At 46.5% G+C, this 24271-nt stretch overlaps 1 protein-coding gene across 3 annotated transcripts in view; it reads right to left on the reverse strand.

Moving 5' to 3' along the window:
* Positions 1 to 4493: 4493 nt before the first annotated feature.
* The window catches only part of BZW2 (basic leucine zipper and W2 domains 2), a 73647-nt gene continuing 53869 nt past the window's right edge, over positions 4494 to 24271 (reverse strand). For 2 of the 3 annotated variants that reach the window (XM_027872360.1, XM_027872362.1), the window contains 5 exons: positions 20547 to 20717; positions 19095 to 19241; positions 16325 to 16463; positions 5822 to 5944; positions 4918 to 5183 (listed from right to left, as the gene is read on the reverse strand). In XM_027872360.1, the coding sequence (XP_027728161.1) occupies positions 4960 to 5183; positions 5822 to 5944; positions 16325 to 16463; positions 19095 to 19241; positions 20547 to 20717 (804 nt within the window). In that variant the 3' untranslated portion in view covers positions 4918 to 4959. Of the gene's footprint in view, positions 4897 to 4917; positions 5184 to 5821; positions 5945 to 16324; positions 16464 to 19094; positions 19242 to 20546; positions 20718 to 24271 lie in introns of those variants that run through there. The other variant, XM_027872361.1, reaches the window with a different exon arrangement.

Below are 24271 nucleotides of genomic sequence, written 5' to 3' on the forward strand. Positions count from 1 at the left end.
GTTATTGTGAAGTCGGGGACGGCTCCTTGATGGAAACCCAGGAGCCCGGCATTTACAAAGAGCAAAGGGGAGGAGAGGCAGGAGAAGCTTCCGGGTGTCCGTAACATTTAATGGGTGAAGGTGGCATTTTATGGGTGTAGGGGAGTGAGAGGTTCCCCCCGCCAGTCTAAGTTATTTGAGTTGGGAGCTTTGACCACAGGACAGAGAAAACCCCTGGGCCAAACCTGCCTAGTGTAGGGACCCCAGCATCATGCAGGGACATCTTGATTTCCTGTCTCTTGGCAGTGATTTTAGGTGCAAGCCTGGGGAACCAAGGGCAGCAACAGATGGAGTGCTGGGCCTGGAGTCAGGAGGACTGCCATTTTGGCCCATAAAACCCCCTGGACAACAGGACATGCTGTGGTCTACGGTCACGGAGAGTTGGACGCAACCGAACAACAACAACAAAATAAGACTGGAAAGGAAGGGCAGAGCTAAATAACGGGGAGGTTTAATTAGGTTATTTTTTAGACAAAAGGAGTTTATTGGCACACCAAGGCATCAAGCAGATGGGGCGGGCTGTTGTCTAATCCAAACTGAGAGCTGCTTTTATCGACAGGAGTAAAACGATTTACTCGTAAGGGTAAGGCAATCCTGACTGGTAGATGGTTCAATGAGGAGGCGGGATTAGCGCACCTAGCTCCTCCCCATGACAGCATCACTGGGAGAGGGAAGTAGGCGTAAGGGGACCTTACCCTTACGGGGAGGTTTAAATGCCAGGCTAAGGAAGTGTGTCTTTATCCCAGACACAACAGGGAGACATTGAAAGAGATTTTTAGTATGAGGGCAAAATGATCACATCTGTTTTGGGCATATCAATATGGCAGCAGTATGGAAGATGACTTGGGAGAGAGAATGGAGGCAAAGAGACTGAATGGGAGGCTATTGGCCTAGCCCAGGGGAGAGGGGATGAGGGGCTGAACCAGGGTCGTGACTGTGAGGGGAGAGAGGGGGCTTGATACAAAAGATGTGGCCACGTGACTGCCCAGGGCTGACAAGGGACTGGCTGTAGGGGTTAGGGGAGAGAAGAGAGTCAAGAAGGACTCAGGCAGTGAGCCTGTGTGACTAGGGACAGGGCAGGGACTATGGAGCCGTTCATGGACATTGTTGAGATTGGATGAAAACTGTCCCTTTGCTTAAGAAAACAGAAAAAGATGCCCGGACACTTTACTTGGGAAAATAGATAGTTTTGAGGCTACTGCAAAGGGGCGCTTACAACTTAGATCTTGAGAGGGTGAGAGAGAGGTTTTTTGGGTTCCAGGTGCTTGTTGTTCAGTTGTGTCTGACTCTATGACCCCCATGTGGGGTTTTCTTGGCAGAGATACTGGAGAGGTTTGCCATTTCCTTCTCCAGCTCATTTTACAGATGAGGAAACTGAGGTAAACAGGGTTAAGTGACTTGCCCAAGGTCACACAGCTAGTGATTATCTGAGGCCAGATTTGAACTGAGGTCTTCCACATTCCATGGCTCTATCCACCGAGCCACCTAGCCGCCTCCAGTCTTATTTTGTCTTAATATTTTTCACGTGCTTACTATTCCAGTCAAAATGGCTCACAAGCCAGCTGTTTCCCATTCACACAACACCCCCATCCCCTGCCTCTGCACAAATAACTTCCTCCCCATCTGCCATGTCTAGGATGCCCTTCCTTCTTCATTTCTGCCCATCCAGTACTCTCTGTGTGTCTTTCTCTGTCTCTGTCTGTCTCTCTCAATTATTTTGCATAACTGTAGCTCTTTTGTGTTTACTTACCTATGTACATGTTGTATCCCCACCCCAGTAGAATGTAAGCTCCCTGAAGGGAGGTGCTATTATTTTATCTTCTCATCCCCAGAATCTCACACAGTGTGGAGCACATGGTAGGTGCTTAATAAATGTCTGCTGAATTAAATTGAATCAATAGGTGGCTTCGATACACATTTGAGTATTGTGAATCTCTTAGAGAAATGTCCATTTTTATCAATCTATTTATTTATTTATTTTCTCTCTTTTTTTTCTTTTTGGTTAGTCAATGGGGTTAAGTGACTTGCCCAGGGTCACACAGCTAGTAAGTGTTATGTGTCTAAGGCCGGATTTGAACTCAGGTCCTCCTGAATCCAGGGCCGGTGCTCTATCCACTGCGCCACCTAGCTGCCCCAGAAATGTCCATTTTTAAAGAGAATCTTAAAAACAACAACACTGGCCAATTGGTTGGATCCTCCTGGTCAGCCAGGGTCCAGAGACTTTCTCAGAAGCCCTCTAGACTGGAATAAACCTGTCCGTAGTGGATGGAAGCTGCTGATGGGACCTGCTGTTGAGCATTCTGTCCAAGTCTCGTCCAGTCTGCCTTTGCAAGGCTTCGTCGAAAGGGGCCAGGAGGATGCCAGTCTCCCCGGCAATGGGTCCCTATGCTGTGCATCGCAGGGGCTCAGGCTGGTGCTACCCTAGGCCTGGACTCTGAAGGATCAATGTAAATTGGCCCCAGTTAAGGCAATCACATGCCAGTGCTTAGTACCAGGCCTCCCCTATCATGAGTGTTTAATAAATGCTCGTTAGTTGAATGAGTGCTAATTGATGGTGGCTCTGAAGGGGAAGCCTTGAATGACTCCTGTGTTCATCTCTTCCTGCAGAGGACGAGATTCCATCTCTGGGGAGTCAGGAGCCTGAGCAGCATCACAGGATGTTGCAGCATCTGTGGCCATCGAATTCAGACTGGATGCCAATGAAAGGCCCCTCTAAAGCAAACCCACCTGCCTGCTTTTGCTTGAGACATCTAGGTGAGGGGGACACCCTCCCTCAGCCCCATTCCACCTTTGGACAGACCCATTTTCATGGATTTATAGGTAGATGGAGGCCATGGAGTCCAACACCCTCATTTTACAGATGAGAAATGAGACAGAGCTTAAGTGACTTGTCACTTAAGGGTCACCCGGCTAGTATCTGAGGCAGGATCCATACTCAGGGCATTCTAACTCGGGTCTTACTCAGCGTGTTCTAAGCAGAGCACATGCTAATTATGATGCTCTAACATGTATTAAACATTCTTATGTTCCAGGAACTGGAATATGTGCTGGTACCTCCCAGCAAGGTAGCCCCTGCTCATGGACAGCACATTCTGATTGAAGAAGGCGCATTGAAAAGGGGGCAGAGAGTCATGGAGCAGAACAGAGAAGAGGTAGTAGGAGGATTGGGAGCCAGTGAGATTCGGTGAAAGCTCCCCTACAGAGCCACAGTTCGGGAGGTGATGAGGATGGGGGAGCCCTGGGTCATCCCCTCTTCTCACAAGACCCCTCTGGCCTTTCTGGATATAGTTTGGGAGTGATACTTCTATTTGATGCAGGATAAAGTTTCAGCAAAAGTAAAGCTGTGGATTAGTGAGGTGGGTATTGGGGGGAGTGGAGACATATTGAAGCAAGAATGCTCGTGTAACTCGAGAACGAAGATCCTCATGGATTTCCAGCTAGATCTTTCCTCTCCCTCTGGCCAAGTCCAAGCCTACACCGATGAGCCATCACAATAGGACCAGGTGCTTTCTTTGCTGGTTAGTCTTCCTTTCCTCCCTCAGAACTTAGCATGGAGCTTTCCTAAATTACCAAGAGTTTGGTGTCTCAGGAATATTCCTGTGGGAACAGTAGCCTCTCAAGAAGAAAATTACCTAGAAGGAAAACCAATATTTTCTATTTCCTCATAAATTGGCAGGCGGAGGGGACGACAATAAATCTATGCAACCTAGTGTGATGGCGCCTTCCCACTGGGGACCTTTGGGGTTGAGTTACAGTGGGATCCATCTCTAATGGCCTCAAACTAATGTATAGCAATATGTTATCTTTGGCCTGGCAGGGCTTGAACTGGCAAGGGGCCTGGGTCTCTACAGAAGACACAGATTTCTTCCCAGAATCTTTAGTGACTTAGGGCCCCCTGCCCTGGCTAGGAAACCTCACCAGGAGGATTTTTACACTCAAGAAGCTCATTTGAGTAGATTCATCTGGATTATTCCCAGTGACCAAATGAGATATTACTGAGTCTGCCCCTTCTGGTAAGAAAAAGAACACAGGAGGTTTTTTCTACATTGTTGATGTAAATGGAACTCTTAGCACTACGCAGGGATAGAGAAGTGGACAGAAAGCTAGAAGACCCGAGTTCAAATCCTGCTTCAGATGCTTACCCGCTGTGGAGCCCTGGGCAAGTCACTTAAACACTCAGACTTTGTTTCCTCATCTGTCAATCACGCATAACAGCACCTACCTCCCTGATCCTGTGAGGACCCAATGAGGTAACATTTGTAGAGCACTTTGCAAACTTTAATTTATATTTACCATTTATATAAATGGTAACTGGTGGGAGAGAAATAGAGCCATGAGAAGTTATCAAGTTAGGAAATCAGCTCCATGAAGAAGAAACATCCCAGGCCTAAGAGGCATCCCGGGGACAGGGAAGGAACATAAACTCGGGTCCTCTGGTTTTTAAAAAAGCCATTTATTATTATTATTATTATTTTTTTTTTTCATTTTAAAAAAGTGGTTTTGTCCGATCACATACACACGCAAATACAGAACTAGCAACACGACCCTGTGATAGCCCGTGGCAGGGTACCTGAAAGGGCGGCTAAAGACGAGGAAGCCATTGGGACCTTCGCTCGTCTCTCTCCTGGAGGCCCTGCTGGATGGCTTTGTCTGAGCGAGATCAGAGGGAGGCAGGCAGGGCTCCCGGGAGCTTCAGACCTTGCCCCATCCCCAAGGCAGGGGCTTCGCCTCTGCACAAGGGCAGCCTCACTAGTTTTCTGCACCCTCAGGAGCCAAGCCTTGTGTTCTGAAGGAGATGGCTTCCCCAAGAGGCCTCGTGGGGGCCCTTCTAATTCTCCTCACCTTCCGATTCAGACTCTGAGGGAGAAGAGGGAGAGAATGGGACGTGTTCAGGTTCCTGTAAACATTGCCTTTCTGTGGTCATGAAAGGCAGGGAAGAAACAACCCAAACTCCTGACTTTTCACAGACACAAGGTTGCAAACATCTTTTCTACATTTCCGGGGCAGGGGAGTTCCTCTGGAGGGCGGCCCAATGCCGACGTGAGAGCTGTCCGGTCCCGGATGCCTCAGACACAGTAAGTGCTTGGTGAGTGTTTGTTGGAAGGCCATCCATCGTGTGCGCCATTTGTAAAGGGCCTTTTGCCCTAGGAAGGGATTTTAATTGAGGCTCTTGTGCTTATCCATGGCAGATCTGAAGTGCTTTATTTTGGGTTTTGAATTTTATTATTATTTTATTTATTTATTATTTATTTTATTGTTGACTGCCCTGACACGTAGCATCCTCTGCCTCACCCCCCCACCCCCCAATCACTGTGGACACCATCTTCAACAAGATTCATTAAGGCAACTAAAGCTTGCGTCAACAAAGGCTGTGAGTCTGTGTAGACTCATTCATGAATGTAGAGAGAATGGGCCTTCCACATGCATAGTTATGCATATATGTATGTGTGTATATAAAGACATATATCTCTCTGCACAAATAAAATCAATATGTGTATATATACATTTTTCTCTTGAGCCCTTGTTGGCTAGGATTTTCAATGGGTATCCTTATCCTCTTCCATTAGGGCAGGTTACTAGAGGCGGTAATCTCTCTGGGCAAAGGTTATATCCTGGGGACGGAAGTTGGGGCTAAGAAAGCAGGAGGCCTTCGATGTCACAGAAGGCCTTCTGACAGGTGGCTGATGTAGTCAAGCTACCGACCAACCGGTGTCTCCCAGTGAAGGCCCCCCATCCCTGCCTGCAGGCCTGCGCCAGAAGGGCCCGTTAAATGGGGACCTACCCTCCTCTGCACTCTGCAGCCACTCCACAAACTTCTTCATCTGGTCCAGAAAGACGCTCTTGCCTTTGGCCACGTGGGCTTCCTTGTACCATTTCAAGATTGCTTCTTCACTTAGGACATCAGCTGTAAAGGAGAGAATGCCATTGAAGGGGTCAGGGCCCCCTTGAAGGGGGAACAGAACCCCCCCACATACCCAATACCCCGTACCACCTCTCCAGGCTGTGTTATGGGCCATAACCAAGGGATACTCCATTTCAACAAGCCATGAGCCCCCTAAACCAATGAAAATAATGGGCAAGATCCCCCTGATGCCTCCTGCACAAAATCAAAATCAGAGTCTGCAAAGTCCCAGGAATGATAAGAGTATCTGACATGTGAGGTTTGAGGTGGGTACTTCCCAATCAATAACTCATTCCAACCTCAAAACAATCCTGAAAGGTAGATATGACGGGTATCATTATCCTCATTTTATAGGTGACCAAACTGAGGCTGAGACAGGTTAGGACCCACCCCTGGTCACCAGCTAGTCAGGGTCAGAGGTAAAATTCAAACACACGCCTTCCTGATTCCAGACACTCTGTGACATCACATTGCTGGGAAGCGGGGTGGGAGGTCACCTGGTCCAGACCCTTCACTTTAAAGTTAAGGAAGCTGAGGTGCAGACACGTGAGATGACTTGTCTAAGGTCATACATCAAAGACCAGCCCAGCTGAGATGACCTAAGCCCTCATCCGAAGCACGTTCTCCAACTACAGTGGGCTGCCCCTTATTTCTTAGGCTTCTTCCATCTCCAGAACTAGCCAGTCATGGCGGCTCTTCTCAACGAGAATCATCAAAGAAATGCTCTGTTTGATTGACTGTGTGATATTCCCTGAGGCAGAGAGGAGATCCGTGTATTCTACAAAGATCTGCAATAAGGTTTGAAGCCAAAATTATTTTCGAGTTAATCTTGTGTCAACTCAAACCCAGTTAGCCCGTGATTTCCTGGACCACTCCCCTGCCCTTCCTGCATGGCTTCCTCCTCTGACTGATGAGTTTTGCCAGGGAAGCCCCATTTGAGGATGGATCCAAGCCTGCCGTGCTCATGTCAGCCCTGCAGCCCTTGGCTCCCTGGATGACTTCCCTACTTCTTCCTCTCAGCCCCCTTTATAGGACCCATTTCTGTGTTCCTTCATGAGAATGTAAGCTCCTTGAGGGCAGGCACTATCATTCTTTGTGCTTGCAGTTGTATTCCCGGAACATAGCACAGGGTCTTGCACACAGTAGGCACTTAATACATGCTTTCTTTATCCACGTATATGTCTCTCTGGCCAGAAGATGCACTTTGTTTCCCCCAAATCTCCTGGCGGGGGAGGCGTTAGTCTAGCATAATACCCACAGTAGACTGGAATCACAGTCTGAGAACCTGGGTTCAAATGAGGCAAATCTGGGCCTCAGTGCCCTCCTTGAGGTCCCCCGGCTCAAAATCGATGATCCCATGAATAGAAAGGAGGGCAGAGATCATGGCATCCGCTCGGTCCTGTCTTAACAAGTGAGCAATGGGGCCTGGAGATGGAGAGGGGGAGGCAAGCAGACCCCTGCCTGGAAGGGACCTTAGAGGCTAAGTCCACCCCCCTCATTTGACAGACGGGGAAACCGAGGCTGCAAGGAGGTAAGTCTCACCAGTGCCACACAGCTAGGGAGTACCTGAGGGGAGATTTGAACCCATTTTCTTCCTGCTGTCCAGTCCAGCACCTTATGGTGGCTGCAGATACCATTCATATGAACTTTCCAACGTGCTTTATGTAGGTCGTCTTACTCGAGCCTCGGGACAACCTGAGGTGCTATGGGGCACGACTGGCCCCATTTTATAAACGGAGACATTTGGAAGTCCAGGCAGGCTCAGTACTTTGCCTGTGGCCACATGGCTGGTGAGCATCTGACGCAGGATTGGAACTCAGACACTCCCTGATTACACTTCTAATGCTCTTTGGAGGCCTATTACCTCCTGGTAACTCCAGGTGCCTGCCCTTCCCACCTACCCAGGCTATAAGGACTGGGCTGGAGCTGAAGAGGGGATTCATCTCACCTAAGCAGGTCAGCTTAGAGACACAGGCAGAGAGGTCTGTGGACACTGGACAATGGGTCTGGCCGGGGGAGCGCTGCATGCAGAGTGTTTAGCGCACAGACACCAGAAGAGAACTGAGGTTAGGGCAGGAAGGGTCCGAGACCCCTGTGGCAGGACCCCGACTTTGTGCAGGATGTGGGAACGGGGGCCAACCAGTAGCTGCGCGATTTGCTACCTACACTAGCTCGGGGAGAGATCCAGGGTAGACTGAGGAGGGGACCCCTGCTGAGGGGGGGTGACCCGGGGTGAGAGCAGGAACAGGCCAAACCAGGAGAACACTCAGAAGCAAGAGCCGAGGTGTAATTGTGACCCCCGGAGCTCGTCAGGGGCTGGAAGCCTCGGCAGGTTTTCCTTCCCCTCCTGTTTTCTAGACTACAAAAATGCGCTGTCACATCCAGGCCCTTCCCTTAGCTCCGAGGAGCTCCACAGCCTGGAATATATTGTTGTTTAGTCGTCTTCAGTCACGTCTGACTCTTCATGATCCCATTTGGGGTTTTCTTGGCAGAGATACTGGAATGCTTGGCCATTTCCTTCTCCAGCTCATTTTACAGATGAGGAAACTGAGGCAAGCAGGGTGAAGTGACTTGCCCAAGGTCACACAGCTAGTAAGTGTCTGAGGTCAGATTTGAACTCAGGTCCTCCTGACTCCAGGCCTGGCATTGTATTCACTGCGCCACCTACCTGTCCCTTCTGGAACATACAACCACCTTTGAGGTCTTCTTACTCTGGTATATCCCTCTGTAAGGCGCCCCCTCCTCCTGCTAGTGAATTCTTCCTGGAACCTCCATTTTGTAGAGGGGACCAGACGTGCCCTCATTCCCCTCCCAGCCCTGTTTGGGCTTCAAGTCGTCAAAATTATGTCCCCACGCTGGCTACCTTCATCTCTCCCCACACACTTTTCTTCTCCCTTTTGTCTCTTGTCTCAGAATGGAAGCTCCTTAAGGGCAAGAAATTTCTTTCTTTTGGCTTGCATTTCCCAGCACTCGGCACAGTGCCTGGTATATAATAAGGCTCAGTAAGTTCTTGTTCCCATCCTTTCTTCCTTCTTCCTCCAACTCTATCTGGAACTTGAAACGTACCTATGAACAAGGACAAGACTTCCTGCCCAAAGGGAAGCCTACTGTTCTGTCATTGAACCAACCGAGCTTCCCAGAGACTGAGTCCAGCAGCACTTGAACTTCCAACCAGAAGCAAGCCAACAGAAGTGTTGTTCAGACCAAAACCTGGATCATGAAGGCAGTGATGAGGCTGTCCACTTTGGGAACACTGATCCTCAGCCAGAGCTAGCCCTGAGATCCTAGAATAACATCGCACTCAATAGCTTAAGAAAGCGGCAAAAAGATCCAAGAGGACGAAAGCTTACCCCAAACATCCCTGTAAGAAGTGAACAAAGCCCAGCCCTAACATATCGTTTAAAGTCAAGAAATAGTCTGGAAGAATGAGGAAACATAACAAAACAAAATAATCCCACAACAGAGAGATAAGGTGACAAGGATGCCCAGGACAAAAATCCAGAACAAGAGAAATGACTCCAAAACATTTACAAGCAAAGACTCAAAGAAAAACACAGGTTGAGCAAAAGTCCAACCAGAATTCCGAAAGAGATGAAGCAAGAGTTTATAAGGAAAAAAAAAAAGCCAAAACTGTTTCAAAAAACAAATGAAAGCAGTAGAGGAAAATAATGGAAAATAAATCAAAGTGATAGAAAAAAGATTTGGAAAGAGAATTAACAGCTTGGAACAAGAAGTACAAAACATTACACAAGACAATACCTCCCTGAAAATTAGAACTGACTAAACAGAAACTAAAGATTCCACGAAGTATCAAGAAATATTTTTAATGGTGACAAGACCAGAAAAATTGAAAAAAATGTAAGGTATCTCAGCAAAAACTGACCTAGGAAACAGATCAAGGAAAAATAATTGAAGAATGATTGGACTACCTAAAAGTATGACCAAGAAAAAAAAAGTCCTATATATCATATTTCAAGAAATCATAAAAGAAAACTGCCCATATCTCTTAGAATCAAAGGGCAAAGTAGAAAAAGAAACAATCCACTAGTCACCTCCTAAAAGAAATCTTAAATGAAAACCTCCAGAAATAGTATAGTCAAAATCCAGAGCTTCAAGGTCAAAGAAAATAATGTAAGAAGCCAGAAAGAAAGAATTCAAATACTAAGGTGCCACAGTCTGGATCACACAAGATTTAGCAGCCACCACTTAAAGAAGCAGAGAGCTTGGAATACAACATTCCAGAAGGCAAAAGAGCAAGACTTATAACTAAGAATAGCTTATGCAGAAGAACAGAATATAATTTTGGGGGGGGAAATGGACATTCAATGAAACAGAGGAAATCTATTCCTGATGAAAAGAGCTGAGCAGAAACTGTGAAATCCAAACATAGGACTCAAGAGAAATATGAAAAGAAAAACATGAGCAAACAATCATAAGGGATTAAATAAGGACACACTGTTTAAATTCTAATATGGGAAGATGATCACAACTTTCATAAAAGTCATCCAGGGTTATAGAGGGAGTCTAATTAGACAGTTGGCCTGGGAGTGGTTCGGTTAGGTTTGGGTGATTTCAAAATAAGACAGAAAGGGGAAAGGGAATACACTGTGGGGGTGGGAGACAGATGGAGAGAAAGCATGGAGAAAATTATTTCACATAATTGGGGCGTCCAAATATACAAACAAGGGGGAGGATGGAAGAGTTTTTGATACTTGAACCTCATTCTCACCTAAACTGGTCAAAGAAAAGGACAAACAGATAGCTGAGTACAGAACATGGAAACAGGAGGGAAAGGAGAAAAGGGCCAGGAGGAAATAAGAAAGAAGGTAGATTAGGGGAGGAATTAGTTTTAAACAACAAAAACAAAAAAAATCTCTAAGTAAGGAGGGTGGATTTTGAAGAGAGGTTTAAAAGAAAGTAAAGAAAGAACAGCAATCCTTTATTAGGCCCTGGGTGAGGGAAAGAGAAAAGATTGTGGAGGAAGAGATACAGATTACAGCAAACCTAGAGAATGGATGCTGAACTCACTCATCTTATGCTTCGATTTTCCCTTTTAAGAAGAAGGGGTGAGAAGGGGCAACTAGGTGGCGCAGTTGATAGAGCACCAGTCCTGGAGTCAGGGGGACCTGAGTTCAAATCTGGATTTAGACCAGACACTTTACACTTACTAGTTGTGTAACCCTGGGCAAGTCACTTAACCCCAGTGGCCTCCCCCACAAAAAAGGAGTGGAAAACAAAAAAAAAAGGAAAAGTAATCAAGAATAGGATGGAGGGAAAAACAAAATGAACAATCATGACTATAAATAGGAACGGGATTAATTCACTTAGAAAACGGAAGTGGACAGCAAAATGAATTAGGAAGCAGAATCTAACAATACAGTGTTTACAAGAAACGTGGTTGAGACAGAGAGACATACAGAGTTAAAATAAGGGGCTGGAACCAAATATATTGTGTTTCATCTGAAGTAAAAAAAATAACACACAGGTGGCCATCATGATCTCACACAAAGATATAACAAAACCAGACTTAATTAAAAGAGATAATTAGTGATACTAGGGCAGCTGGTGGCGCCATAGTACACCGAGGGCCAGGCCTAGAGTCAGGAAGACTCATCTTCTGGAGTGCAAATATGACCTGAAACACTAGCTGTGTGACCCTGGGCAAGTCACTTAATCCTGTTGGCCTCAGTTACCTCATCTATAAAATGAGCTGGAGAAGGAAATGACAAATTACTCCAATATCCTTGCCAAGAAAACCCAAATAAGGTCACAAATTGTTGAAAATGACAAAGAAAAACAACTGAAAAACAAAAACAGGGAAACTATATTTTGCTTAAAGGTACCATAGATAAAATGTGGGTACCTTGACTGGACCCACAAAATACCAACACACACCAACAATAATCCATTTGAGGTATTTTACAAGTTGTATCTCCCACCATGGTCCTTGAGGCAAATATTGTGGTTTTGCATTTGTTTAGATCCCCAGCACTTAGCATAGCACCTGGTACATAGCAGGAACTTAATAAATGCTTGCATATTGATTGCCTATGCAATGTATAATATGGGAACTCCTCTAGAAGCTTCTATATGGGGGTCCAGATTTTACAAAGCTAAGATTCTTTTTTCATCTCTCAGAAGAATGGGAATAAGAAAAGCCTCAACCAATAGTCTTGAACTGACCTACTGATTAATTTGGGAGAAAATATATAAATTCACACCTGGGAATGTAAAGAGAAAAAGAAGTTATGTATGAGAGAATGGGCATGATACAATGACTCCCTATTTCTGAATTTATTTCTTCAAAGTAAAATAAATCTGAAATCAGGGGACAGGTAGCACAGAAAGCTTGCCTTCTTTATCAAAGGAACAATCACCATCTTTTCTTTCAGCTCTAAGAAGCATTATTAGAATTCATTCCTTCACACAGCCCTATTATTACAAGAAAAGATTTTCATCTCCTGTCACTCATGAGCTTTACAGTTCAGTAATCCAGCCTGACAAAGAAGGATCACTAATCACATCTCTTGGTTGATTTGAGTCACTGGGAATGTTGGAAAGGATTTGGTTATTTTTTTTTTAATTACAACTGATTAAAATCACACTTTAAGCAGTGAACAAGAATTTCTGTGGAACCTGGGTAGTTCCTATAGGGGACTGTCATTTATAAAATGTGCCCAAGCCAGATGGAACAATTTCCAAACACAATTCACATCCCAACAATCCAAGACAATAGAAACTCGAAAGTTTAAGCAATAGGCACTTTCCCTAGAATATGCGAAGGGCCAGGATTTTCCCCAACTTCCAGGGCCTCATGTTTACCTAGTTTGTGGTAGCCTCAATTTCCATTTATTTATATTAAATTTTATTATCCCCTTTTGATTTCATACCAGTCTTTCCCTTTAAATCCTCTTCTCCCCCCACACCTCCAACCAGGGTGGCCCCCCAACAACCAACTGTTACACAGCCCCTCATGGTTATGGCTCTGCTTTATCCCAATCATCCCACGGCAAAAGTGTTATCAAATGAAAGCCCCGGCTCTTGAAAACACTTCATTAATATTCCTTGTTAACTCTTAAGACGGGATTAAAAAATATTTTCTCCAGTAAGCATCTAACTTCTTGTCAGGCAGAATAGAAAGAGTGCTGGCTTGGCGGTCAGAGGAAATGGGTTCAGATGCTGCTTTGCTTTGGGTGTTTCTGAGCTGTGTGATCCTGGGCAAGTCACTTGGCCTCCCGGGGCCGTAAAATGAGGGGGCTAAGGGTGGGGCTGACAGCTCCAGATGGAGAATTCCAGCCTTGGGAACTGTCCAGACAGGGCACTGCTGGGGCATTCTCCTGCATCTTCATAATTGTTTGCTAGTAAATCTTCAGTAAATCAAAACAAAGGGCAATCCAGCATTCAGTCAGTTAAGTAGTGAATTACCCAACTGAGTTCAAGAAAGGAAAATCCCAAGGGAAGAAAACCAGCCTGGTTCAGGAGCACATCTAAATACCTGGGGGGAGGAATGAATGCTGCAGGATGCTCATGTAAGGCAGAGCTGATTTTCTTAATAGCAGTATAGAACAAAATCTTGAAGAGAACACCACGTTCTCTCAAGATGACATGGAACAGAGCCATTATCCCTCCCTCCAAACCAGACTGTAATTGGTTTGGGTGGCAAAATAGACCACTTATTTACAAAATGGCCTAGAAAATGATAGTAATTTTCAGCTGGCAGGTAAAAATCAGGAGAACCATGTTGTGGAATTGCAGAAGCCACGAGCCCTGTGCTGAGCCCCAGCGTCGGGAGAGCCAAAGACACATTTGTGGGAGGGGCTACACTGCCGACCTTCCCTTCCTTCCTTCCTTCCTTCCTTCCTTCCTTCCTTTTTTCCTCCTTTCCTTCCTTCCTTCCTTCTTTCCTCCTTACCTTCCTTCCTTCCTTCTTTCCTTCCCTCCTTTCCTTCCTTCCTTCCTTCTTTCCTTCTTTCCTTCCTTTCTTCCTTCCTTCCTTCCTTCTTTCCTCCTTTCCTTCCTTCCTTCCTCCCTTCTTTCCTTCCTTCCTCCCTTCTTTCATTTCTTCCTCCTTCCCTTTCTCCCTTCCTTCTTTTCTTAGATTAGAGTCCACTAGGGGCCACAGTGCATAGAATGTTGGACTTGGAGTCAGCAAGATTTGAGTTCAAATCCCACCTCAGATACTAAGAAACTGTGTGACCCTGGAAAAATCACTTAACTTTTGATTGACTCAGTTTCCTTACATATAAAATGGGAACAAATAATAGCACTTACTTCCCCAGGACGTTGTGAGGATCAAAAGAGATAACCCACGTGTAAAGTGCTGTGCAAACCTTAAAGTGCTACTACTTAACTGTTAACCATCATCATTATTATTGCTGCTGCTACCTATTTATTTTTTATTGATCATGTTTCTCTGATGATTTGAGGCAGCTAGCTGGCAAAGTGGTGAAAACTGGACTTGAAGTTAGGAAAACACCTCAGATGCTCAGTAACTATGGCTTTAGGCAAGTCACCTAACTGCTGTCTGCCTCAGTTTCCTCATCTGTAAAATGGGAATGATAGGGTTTCTCTGAAGACTAAATGAGATAATATGTGTAAAGCATTTGCAAACCTGAAGCCGCTATATAAATGTGAGCTCTGGTTATTATTAGATACTATAGTTGGTAGCTCTCATAAAAAGTGGAGTGGGGAGAGATGTTGACCCTAATGGCTTGGGGCCTGGTGAAGTCCAGGCTGGGTGGCAACATGCCCTCTTTGGCCTCAGTTTCTCTATCTATCAAATGAGGACTAGGTGGTTTCTGAGGTCCTGTAAGGTCCAGGCCTGGGGCCCCAGGGTGATTCCACATTGGCTGGACATAGGAAGCAGTGCTGAGTATTCTCTAGGCCAGGGATGGTCCTGGGGTGGCAGAGAGTGCCCTGTGACACGGGGCAATGGCCTGACTGACCGACGGCCAGAAGAAAGGGGTTCTGGCTGGCTCAGCAACATTGTTGGACCAGGTTCTTTTTTTTAAAAAAACAGGAGGAGAGTTGTTATGAGGCTCTGGACGAGGGAAAGAGAAGAGGAGAAAGAAGATAGAAACAGCAGTATTAGAGGATTGAGCACTGGGCCCAGAGGCAGGAAGACTTGAGCTCAAATCCACCTTTCCACCTTTGTAACCTCGAGGACAACAATTCATTTCTGCCTGCTTCAGTGTCCTCAACTCTCAAGTGGACATAATAACAGCACCTGCCTCCCAGGGCTGTTGTGAGGATCCAGTGGTATTTTAACTGTAAAATGCTCAGCACAGTGTGCATAGCAGGTTCTGTATACATAGTGCACATAGTAGGTTCTGTATACATAGTGCACATAGTAGGTTCTGTACAAATGTTTATTCCCACCTTGAAAACCTTCCAAAGAAATGCAGTCCAATACAGCCACCCAGACCAGCTACCTCTGGGACGCTCGGCCAAACCCAGGTGAACATGACCCAAGAGGCCCACTCAGAGCCCGGCCAATGAGGCCAAGGCTGCTGGTTACATCTCCCAGCTAACGTGGGCTAAGTAGTTCCCAAGGAGCCTGCCTTGGATTTGAATTCAACCAGCGGGGGGCCCTGGCCTTTCCGAGCAGGTGAGCACGGCTGCCAACTATGAGTTTGCTCCTCCGGGCTCCAAGTTTCGGTGCTATTTGGTGGATGGTTGCTTTGTACGCTCACATGCCAACAGCACCTCTGCGCGTGCCCAACAAAGTCTCAGGGAGGAACTCAGGCCTCGGGAGACAGCAGCTCAGACTTCCCCACTCCTCTCAGGCCTCTCGCAGCCACTCAAACCTGATGCTGCAGTCTATCTGAGAACACAGATCTTATCACAATGACTCCTGACCAGCATTTAAAAAGACAATTAAAATGAATCTCTAATCCACATCCCATCCTTTTCTGCCCATCTCCACATAAAAGCAGTGGGGAGGCCACTTAGAATCATCCTAGCAGATGTGCAGACAAGTCTTGGCATCATCTTCACCCCCAAGCTGCTGAATCCAATGGACCATGACAAGCACACCGGGACAGACCGACATTTTAGTCAATGGGAAGGCCAGAAAGGAGCCATTTCTTTGGGAACCTGGCCAGCCTCTGACGTCCTCTGGACATCAGCCTCGTGGCACCAGGGGGTTCACGGGACACCAGGATGTCATGAGGCTCATCGTGGCCGTGGTGCCCGCTGGGGACATCCCAGCTCACAGCTCGGGGTCCAGACACCAGGACGTCAGAGATCAACTCTTCCTCCTCCCACTCCCAAGAGGTCGGCACAGATTTAATCCGCCCTGTGCACCTCATGTCTCCTCCTCTTAGGAGTGGATGCCTGCAGACTGAGTGAGTGAGTGCCTCGGATACCTGAAGGAGGACCAACCTTTGTAAAACAGAACCACGATCTTGGGAAAGGCCTTCATGAAGTGAATGTTGTCGTAACAGAACTCCTGTACTTTCTGCAGCAGGATCAGCTCGGATTGGCCTTGGGAGCTGAACGCAGCCAGCAGGGGTGCGTAGTGCTGGAAAGGATGGGGAAAGAACATGATTAGTTTACTCATGAGGGCAGGTACATGGCACAACCCACAGAGATCTAAACTTGGCATTGGAAGCCCCAAGTTCAAATTCCAGTTCTGTCACTGACTCATTGTGGGACCCTGGGCAAGCCTCAGTTTCCTCATCTGTAAAATAGGAATGATAGCACCCGCATCCCAGGGTGGTTGTGGGGATGAAATGAGATAAGTGCTTTGCAAACCTTAAAGCACTCTATCCATGGCAGCTACGGTATTAATGCAGGTTGTTGAAGGACTTGTGGAGAGCATTAAGAAGGGCTTTCTGCTCCAAGGTTGGTACCCAAATGCTCCCCAAGGATTCTTTTTTTCCCAGAATCAGCTCAGGTCTCACTTTTCCCATTACGACAGGAGACAAACTGCTGTTGAGCCCGTTTTCCCTGTCCCGGCCCAGACACAGTGAGTTTGGATTGTAGGAGACCCCCGACTTCTGAAGACCAAGTTACAGATGAAACTCACTCGTAGGGAGAGAAAAAACTAAGGCCTTCTGGGCCAGCTGCTCAAACCAGGGTCCTCTCAAGAGCAGCTTCTCCCTGGAAGCCACTTTTGGTATTGGTGTCCATACAGCAGGCCTTTAATAAAGGGCTGTAAAATGGGCGACTGAAGGCATGAAGGAAGTCTCTCCCTCCAGCCACCTCAGCTCCTGCCTGGAGGCCGCCTAGCCTGCTCCTCCACCTCCGTCGGCCCAAGTCCATGCTTCACTGCACCTGCCCCCTCTGCCCAGAACTCCCCGCTGTTATGGATTCCAGTCTGTATGCCATCACATGCCCCAAAGTCATCTCCAGGATGATCTCTTCTGAGAAGCCTTCTCAACCTACATCATTCACCTTCTTTGTGATTCTCAAACCTGAACTATAGATTGTACATGACTTGGAGTCAAGAGGACCCGAGTTTGAATCCTGCCTCAGACTCTTCCTAGCTATGTGACCCTAGGCAAGTCATTTAACCTCTCTGAGCCTCGGTTTCCCCATCTGTAAAATGGGGGGAAATAATGGCATCTACCTCCCAGGGCTGCTGTGAAGAAGAAATGAGAATATCTATGCAAAGCCCTTTGTCAACCAATTGTTATGACCCTTTCTGGTGGTCCTCAAGCACAAGGAAGGTGAATATTTGTCCAGAGCGCTATGGTCACGCCTAAGCAGGGCAGGATAGCAGCTGGGGTCCCTTCCAGCTCTGAAGTTTTGGTTACTTTCTCTTTATTGCCCCAACTCAGGCTGTTTCTTTCCAGCTTATCGGGCTGGTCTCTCCAGGTAGACTAGAAGCACTCTGAGGACAGGAGCAATGTCTTCCACGTATATGGTGCCCAGGCCAGAGCTGTGGCCAACAGCAGGCCCTGAAGAAAGGCCAGGACACGTTCTCCAGAGATTAAGGAGTCCATACAAGTCCTCACTGAACTTTTGCAATGTCTGAGTATTTTCTAACTCTGCTGTAAACTGTTAAGAACAATAGCCCAGAGAGTCTGTTCTAGAAGTCCTCTCCATCACGATGCGTGGATGACCATGGCGCTGGAGCCACAAGAGACCTCAGAGGCCATCTGGTCTGAGCCCTGTGTTTTACAGATGAGGAAACTGAGTCCCAGAGAGGTGAAGTGACTTGCCCCAGATCACACAGGTAGCAAACATCAGAGCTGAGATTTGAACCTGGCTCTTCCAATTTCAGAGCCATTTCTTTCCATGGTGCTATTCAGCCTCCAGGATTTAAGAATGACTCACATTTATTACAAAGAGCTTTCCTTACAGCAAGGCTATGAGGAAGAGGGAGCAAGTGTTGTTACATCTTCTACAGATGGGGCAAATCAAGCTTAGAGAGGTCATGTGACCAGCCTATGGTATTACGGATGGAATCCAAGCTGGAATGGATTCTGAGGGCCAGCAAGTTCAACCCCTCCATTTTACAGATGAGTAGCCCCCTGACTAGAGAGGTGCCCTGACTGGGCTCAAAATCCCAGAGGTGGAATCCGAACTCAGGTCCTCTGACTCCACATCTCATATACTTTCCACACATTGGCTCCAAGTGAGTCATCTGGTTGATTAAAGCATGACCCCATTGCCTAAAAGTCCTGTATCTCCATGAACATTTATGAAATCAAAGGGTCAGCATCCACCTCTCCAATAAGGATGCCTCCTCCCAGTACGAAAGTAAGCCCGGGTTCTCCAAGGCTCTACCAATGAAGCCCCAGCAACGGCAGCTCCCACCAAGTTGGAAAGGGCCAGAGTGGTGTCGGATGGGCACCAGCCTGGTAAAGTCTGGGAAGAATGGTGATCACCAGGTGGACTGAATAAAGCAGGGACATTTTGGCCACAATGTCTTCCTAAGACCTTCTCCTAGGACGTAGACAACTTGACTCTACGTTCGCAGAAGGACCAACTCGGCCAGCTTCACTGAAGCCAGCCAGCCCCGTGTTCCCGGGTTCCCAGAAGCCTTCAGATTCTCAATAATTACCTCCTTTGTCCCTGGGCAGTCCATCCACATGGCTCAAATCTGGTGCTTTGGGGGAGTAACGGTGGGGATGAGGCACCAGCACACAGGGCTTGGGGGAAGAACAGGGAAGGGACCCCGGGCCCTCTCCTTGCCCACCCTGACCTTGAGGTGTTTGAGGGCTTGCTCAGCCACCAGCTCCTCTTTCTTATTCCACTCGACCGCATTCATGACACACGTCCACAGGAGCCCAATGACTGCTGTTTCTGCCAGGGCATTTCTCTTCATCTCCTCTTTGACATAGAGCACAATCTGGCATGGGGAGAGAAGCAGAGACAGGGTGAGAGGGGGAGAACCGTCACTTACCATCTCTGCTGTCCTCACCATCCAGGGGCTTTGGGCAAGCCAGACACATTCTGCACTGTCCTTCTCTGCCCTTGGTGCCTCAGAAGGGAAGGAACCTATTGTTTTGTTCTGGGAGCAAGCCTACATCAAGACCAAAAATAAATCTGCTGAGTTCTGGCCAGCAGCCCTGTATGCAGCTGCTGGGAGAAATACTTCTGAGAAGCAGAGTGGGCTAATCGGAGTGGGGATAATTACGACACTCCCCAAGAATTATTGCTCCACATGAAAGGTCCACTTTGTACCACACTGAACTTGTGGTGTATACACCACAGAAATGTAACTAGGATGGGGCATCTGGGGCTTTGTCCCAGACCACATCAGACTTGAGGGTGCCAACAGCGCTGTGCCAGAGGCACATCTTCTTCCTGGGCAGCTGCCCCCACACAGAGCACTTGTTCAAACTTATCAGCTTAGGAGGTGTTATAAGAAGGTAAAAATAAATACACTGGGAGTGAACTGTGAATTGGACTAACCGTTCCGGATTATGATTTAGGATTGTGTAAGAAAAATCATTACACCCTTCGACAAAGTAATCCCACCATTGACCCCAGTGAGGTCAAAGGTCTCATATGTACCAAGATACTCTCAGTATTGCTTTTTGGGAAAGTAAATTTTAGAAATTAAAAATAGAATAACCTGATAACAAAGTGAGTGCCCATCGATCAGAGAATGGCTAAAGAAATGGTGGTACATATATATGTAATGGAACATTATTGTACTATAAGAAATGACGACCGTGAGGAGCTCAGAAAAACACAGAAAGAGTTAGTTATGGGATCCGATGGGACACAAAGTGAATGAAGTAAGCAGAGCCAGGAGAATAAGACACATAGCTATACTAATACACACAGAAACAACCCTAAAATACAACTGAGTTTAGACTAGCTGTAGTGACCAGTCTTGGTCCTTGAGAGCTGATGTGCACGATGGCGCCCCCTAGTGGCCTAAGACAAATACTAAGACAAAGTGGTCTGACCGTGGTTAATCAAATAAACATCCTTCCAAAGGGAGAGACTCTTAGTGCTCTGGTTATTTCTAAAGCTAATGAAGGATGTCGCCATTTATTTCTGTAACCCTCTAGTCAACAGTCAACACACACATCATGGTGTGATACTGCAATCACACAGAGGCTGATTCAGCTCATAGGGCAGATGACTGCTGTCATGGTGCCCTGGAACCCAACAAATCTGGGGAGGCAGCCTGTCCACTCACCTCTTTGATGGGGCACTCCTGAGACAGACGCTCCTGTAGTTCTTTTTGGAGCTCCTTACGGGTACCCAGGGATTGCTGGACCCGGAGAAAATCAGAGAGCTCTTTCAGACCTGCCTCCGTGAAGTATTTAGCAAAGTGATCCACATTCTGGCGGTTAGCTGGAAAGAGTTCCTGGAAAAGATGGAGAAAAGAGGATGATTTGGGGCCGAGAGCTCTAAAATCTACTATACTCTCACAAACCACAGAATTTCTGGTGGTCTGCACTTTAAGATGAACATGGTATTAGAGGGGTGTCCTATTCCTGGAATCAATGGTATGAAGTAGGTACAAACTGAACTAAACAAGTGTCCACATAAGAAGTGTCTGTCATCATTCATTAGCCAGTTCATAATACAACATTCCAATAACTGGCCAGCCTAGTGGTAGAGAAATGAAGCCCTTGAGAGCTAATAGCTGGGAGGAGGACAGAGGGGAGAGGACGAAGTCGCTGTCACCTATCCACTCCCTTTGACTTGTCAGCAAACCAGGCCACTTTTGAATATACTCAGTCACAGAACAGGTGGAGAGATGGAGACAGCATCATGTAGCAGATGGAGTATAAGCCTTGGAATCAGCAAAAGCTGGGCTCACGCCTGCCTCAACAACAACAACTTGACTCCATATACTGTGAAAGTGGCTGGATCTTTTATTTTTAGCATCTTTCTCTTAGGATGATATAGCTGTAGGAAACCATATATAAAATCCTTTCCGTGTTATCATCAAGGATACCCTGAATGTATATGTAGACCACTAGAACATTTCTAGATTAGAAAGCACATCTACAGTTTGATAGTTGCTGATGTCTTCTCAATTGGCTTTTTTTGGTGAAACTATCTATGTTTTATAAAATATTGTTTTAGATTCTCTTCTTATACTCTCCCACCCCCTGAGATATCTTGAAAACTAACCCTGTGTGCCTTCAAAACTGCATCACCTATACAATGGGTTGCTTCTGTGTATACGTGCTTGGCTGCATCTGCTCTTAAATGGAAGCCTCTTTATAAGTGTCTTCTGTTTCAATGAACATTTATTGATACATGCTTGGTGCTGGAGATACAAAGACAAGAATAAAACTGGCCTTCCCCTCAAGGAACTGACATTCCCTTCTGGGACTGGGAAGGGAGAGCAACAGGTAAATAGACAATAAAACTGAGTAAAGACAGGTGCCAGGGTTTCATGGCCCAAATGCAGTGGACTCCATTGTCATGGGGTCAAAAACTTAGAGATGGAAGGAAAGGCCCTTAGAGGTCACTTAGCCCAACTCTTTTATTTTACAGATGAGGAAGTTCCAGACCCAGGATTCAAGCTGCATTCCTCCAACTCCAGAATTCTTTCCATTTTACCAGATTGAATGCAAGACTTGGTTCTTAACCTATTTGTGTAGTTTTTGTTCAACAAGATTTATTGAATCCACATTAGCCAAGGAGCATTATGATGAGAGGTTGATTGGATAAGCACCTTATTGTATGGAACTGGACACTGTAACTATTAGAATGAGATTGTTCTACCTTGTCCCAGATAAATCAGAAAGCCTTACTACATACGAGAAGTGTTCCTGAACAGGTGACAAACACCACAATGAGATTCCATTTGTCCTTCAAGTCAAAAGTTTCCATGTATATAATGAGAAGCATGTTGATTTATAACAGGTTAATAATTGATTGCTCAAGACTTTTATTTGGCCTCCTATCTCTGTTCCATTCTTCTGAAGAAAAAAAAGATGCTGGCTGCCACCAGGAGCAATAAGCAAGTAGAGTCGAGAGTCGGAATGCAAAAGGGACCCGAGATAATCGCTCCCCATGGAAATGCGGGCAAACCTGGCCCATTGTCTATCGTTTGTCATTCTGCCAATTTCATTTGTAAATGCTGTCGGGATGATCTAGGGCAGAGGACCTCATGCCAAGTGCTTTCTGTAGGCCGCTCGTCCCCTCTGCTGGATTTTGACTGTCCTATTCTTCATACACTTCCAGAATTTTTTAAAAGGTATAATTTTTTATTTAAAGTTCCCTTGACAAGTGCAAGCATTCTAATATAGAGAACAAAAGAAAACCAAACCAAACAAACAAAAAGAGATTGTAAATGATTGCATGTATATCCACAAACTCTAATTATTTCCCAATTGTTAAACCCATCATGAGGCAGTGTGGTACGATGGATAATCAGCCTTGAAGCCCAAAAGGCCAGGGCTCAAGCCCGACCTTTGACACGTCTTGGCTCTTGTGCCTAAGGATAAATTGCTTCGGTTCTTGGGGGACCTGGTGATTCTCTAAGATTCTAAGTTATAGACAAAGTGCTGACCTACCTTGGTAGAGGGAGTTTGCTTACCTGGGAGTACCTTCTGCCAATGAAATCCTAGATCTGGTCCTTGTCCCCTTAGGCCAGGACAAAAGATGTATGTATGATCTTCAGCCAGAATTGCCCATGTCTGGGCTGTGATCCTTCCCCCCTTGTCTCGTGCACAGTCACACACGGACGGGGGCGAATGTCTGCATCATGCACATCATTTAGTCACTGTTTTATTTTCAGTCTTTTACTTATTCTGCTTCTTTCCCTCTGCCTTCCATTATTCATCTTCCCAGTTGGCTGGCTTTTTTTCTTTGGACTTGCCATCCCTTAGAGTGTGATGCTATCCAATCACATTCTTGTTCTCTAATTGTACCATAAGAAGCACTGAATAGGAAGAATAAGAAATGGAGGTATTTATATGGAGTGAGCCAAGGGGAAGAAGGCAGAGAAAGGAGGCTCCACTGAGAATTCAAAGGCAGGGGGTCCTTGGGCTTCTTTTTGTAAGACTGGAAAGATGTCTACAGGGAGGAATATGGGCAGCCAGCATTCATTCTAGGCATTGGGCATGATCCGGACGTAGGCCAGTAGGTGTGAGAGAGCAGGGCGAAGTCAGGGGACAGCAGGAAAGAAGCGCATTTCAGTGGGAGGGTGGGATGCATGAAAGGGGCCGGGCATTTGATAGGCCTATGGAAGTGGGTAGGAGCCAGACTGCATGAGGGACCCTGAGCCACACTCAGGGGGCTACATTCTGTTCAGTAGGCATAGGGAGCCAGAGAGGGTTTCTGAGCAGGGAAGTGATGTGGCCAAACATGAAAGAAGGACTAGAGAGGGAGGAGAACAGAGACAGGCAGACAGTGACAACAGTTGTCAAGGGAGGCTGTTGGCATTTGGACTGGAAAGAAGTGGGAGAAGGTCAGGCAGTCAGTCAACAAACATTTATGTCCTAGGCACTGAGGATACACAGAAAGGCAGAAATGTGGTCTCTGCCTTGAAGAAGCTCATCTTCTAATAGAGACACAAGGTGTAAACACTATGTGATACATGGTGTAGATGGTGTCAATGGCGATCAGGGAAAGAAGGCATGGGCACTCGTGATGAGTCAGGGAGGGAAAAAGCTCCTGCAGGAAGGGGGGCTTGATCTAAGTCTGGATGGAAGTCCAGGAAGTCATAAGGCAGACGTGAATGGACAGAGCATCCCAGGCTTAAGGGAGAGCCAGTGAACAGAAGTGAAGTCAGGAGAGAGAGGATTCGTGCAAGAACCAGCAAGAAGAAGACCAGTGTCACTGAATTCCAGAAGTGGAGAAAAATACGACGTAGAAAACTCAAGGCTTAGCCTTAGGATTGGATTGGGGAGGGAAGGAGATGAGAGAGAGTGGGGAAGAGTCAAGGATGACAATGAG

Source organism: Vombatus ursinus, unplaced genomic scaffold (assembly GCF_900497805.2).
Source record: "Vombatus ursinus unplaced genomic scaffold, bare-nosed wombat genome assembly UNPS02014799.1, whole genome shotgun sequence".
Lineage (NCBI taxonomy): Eukaryota > Metazoa > Chordata > Mammalia > Diprotodontia > Vombatidae > Vombatus > Vombatus ursinus.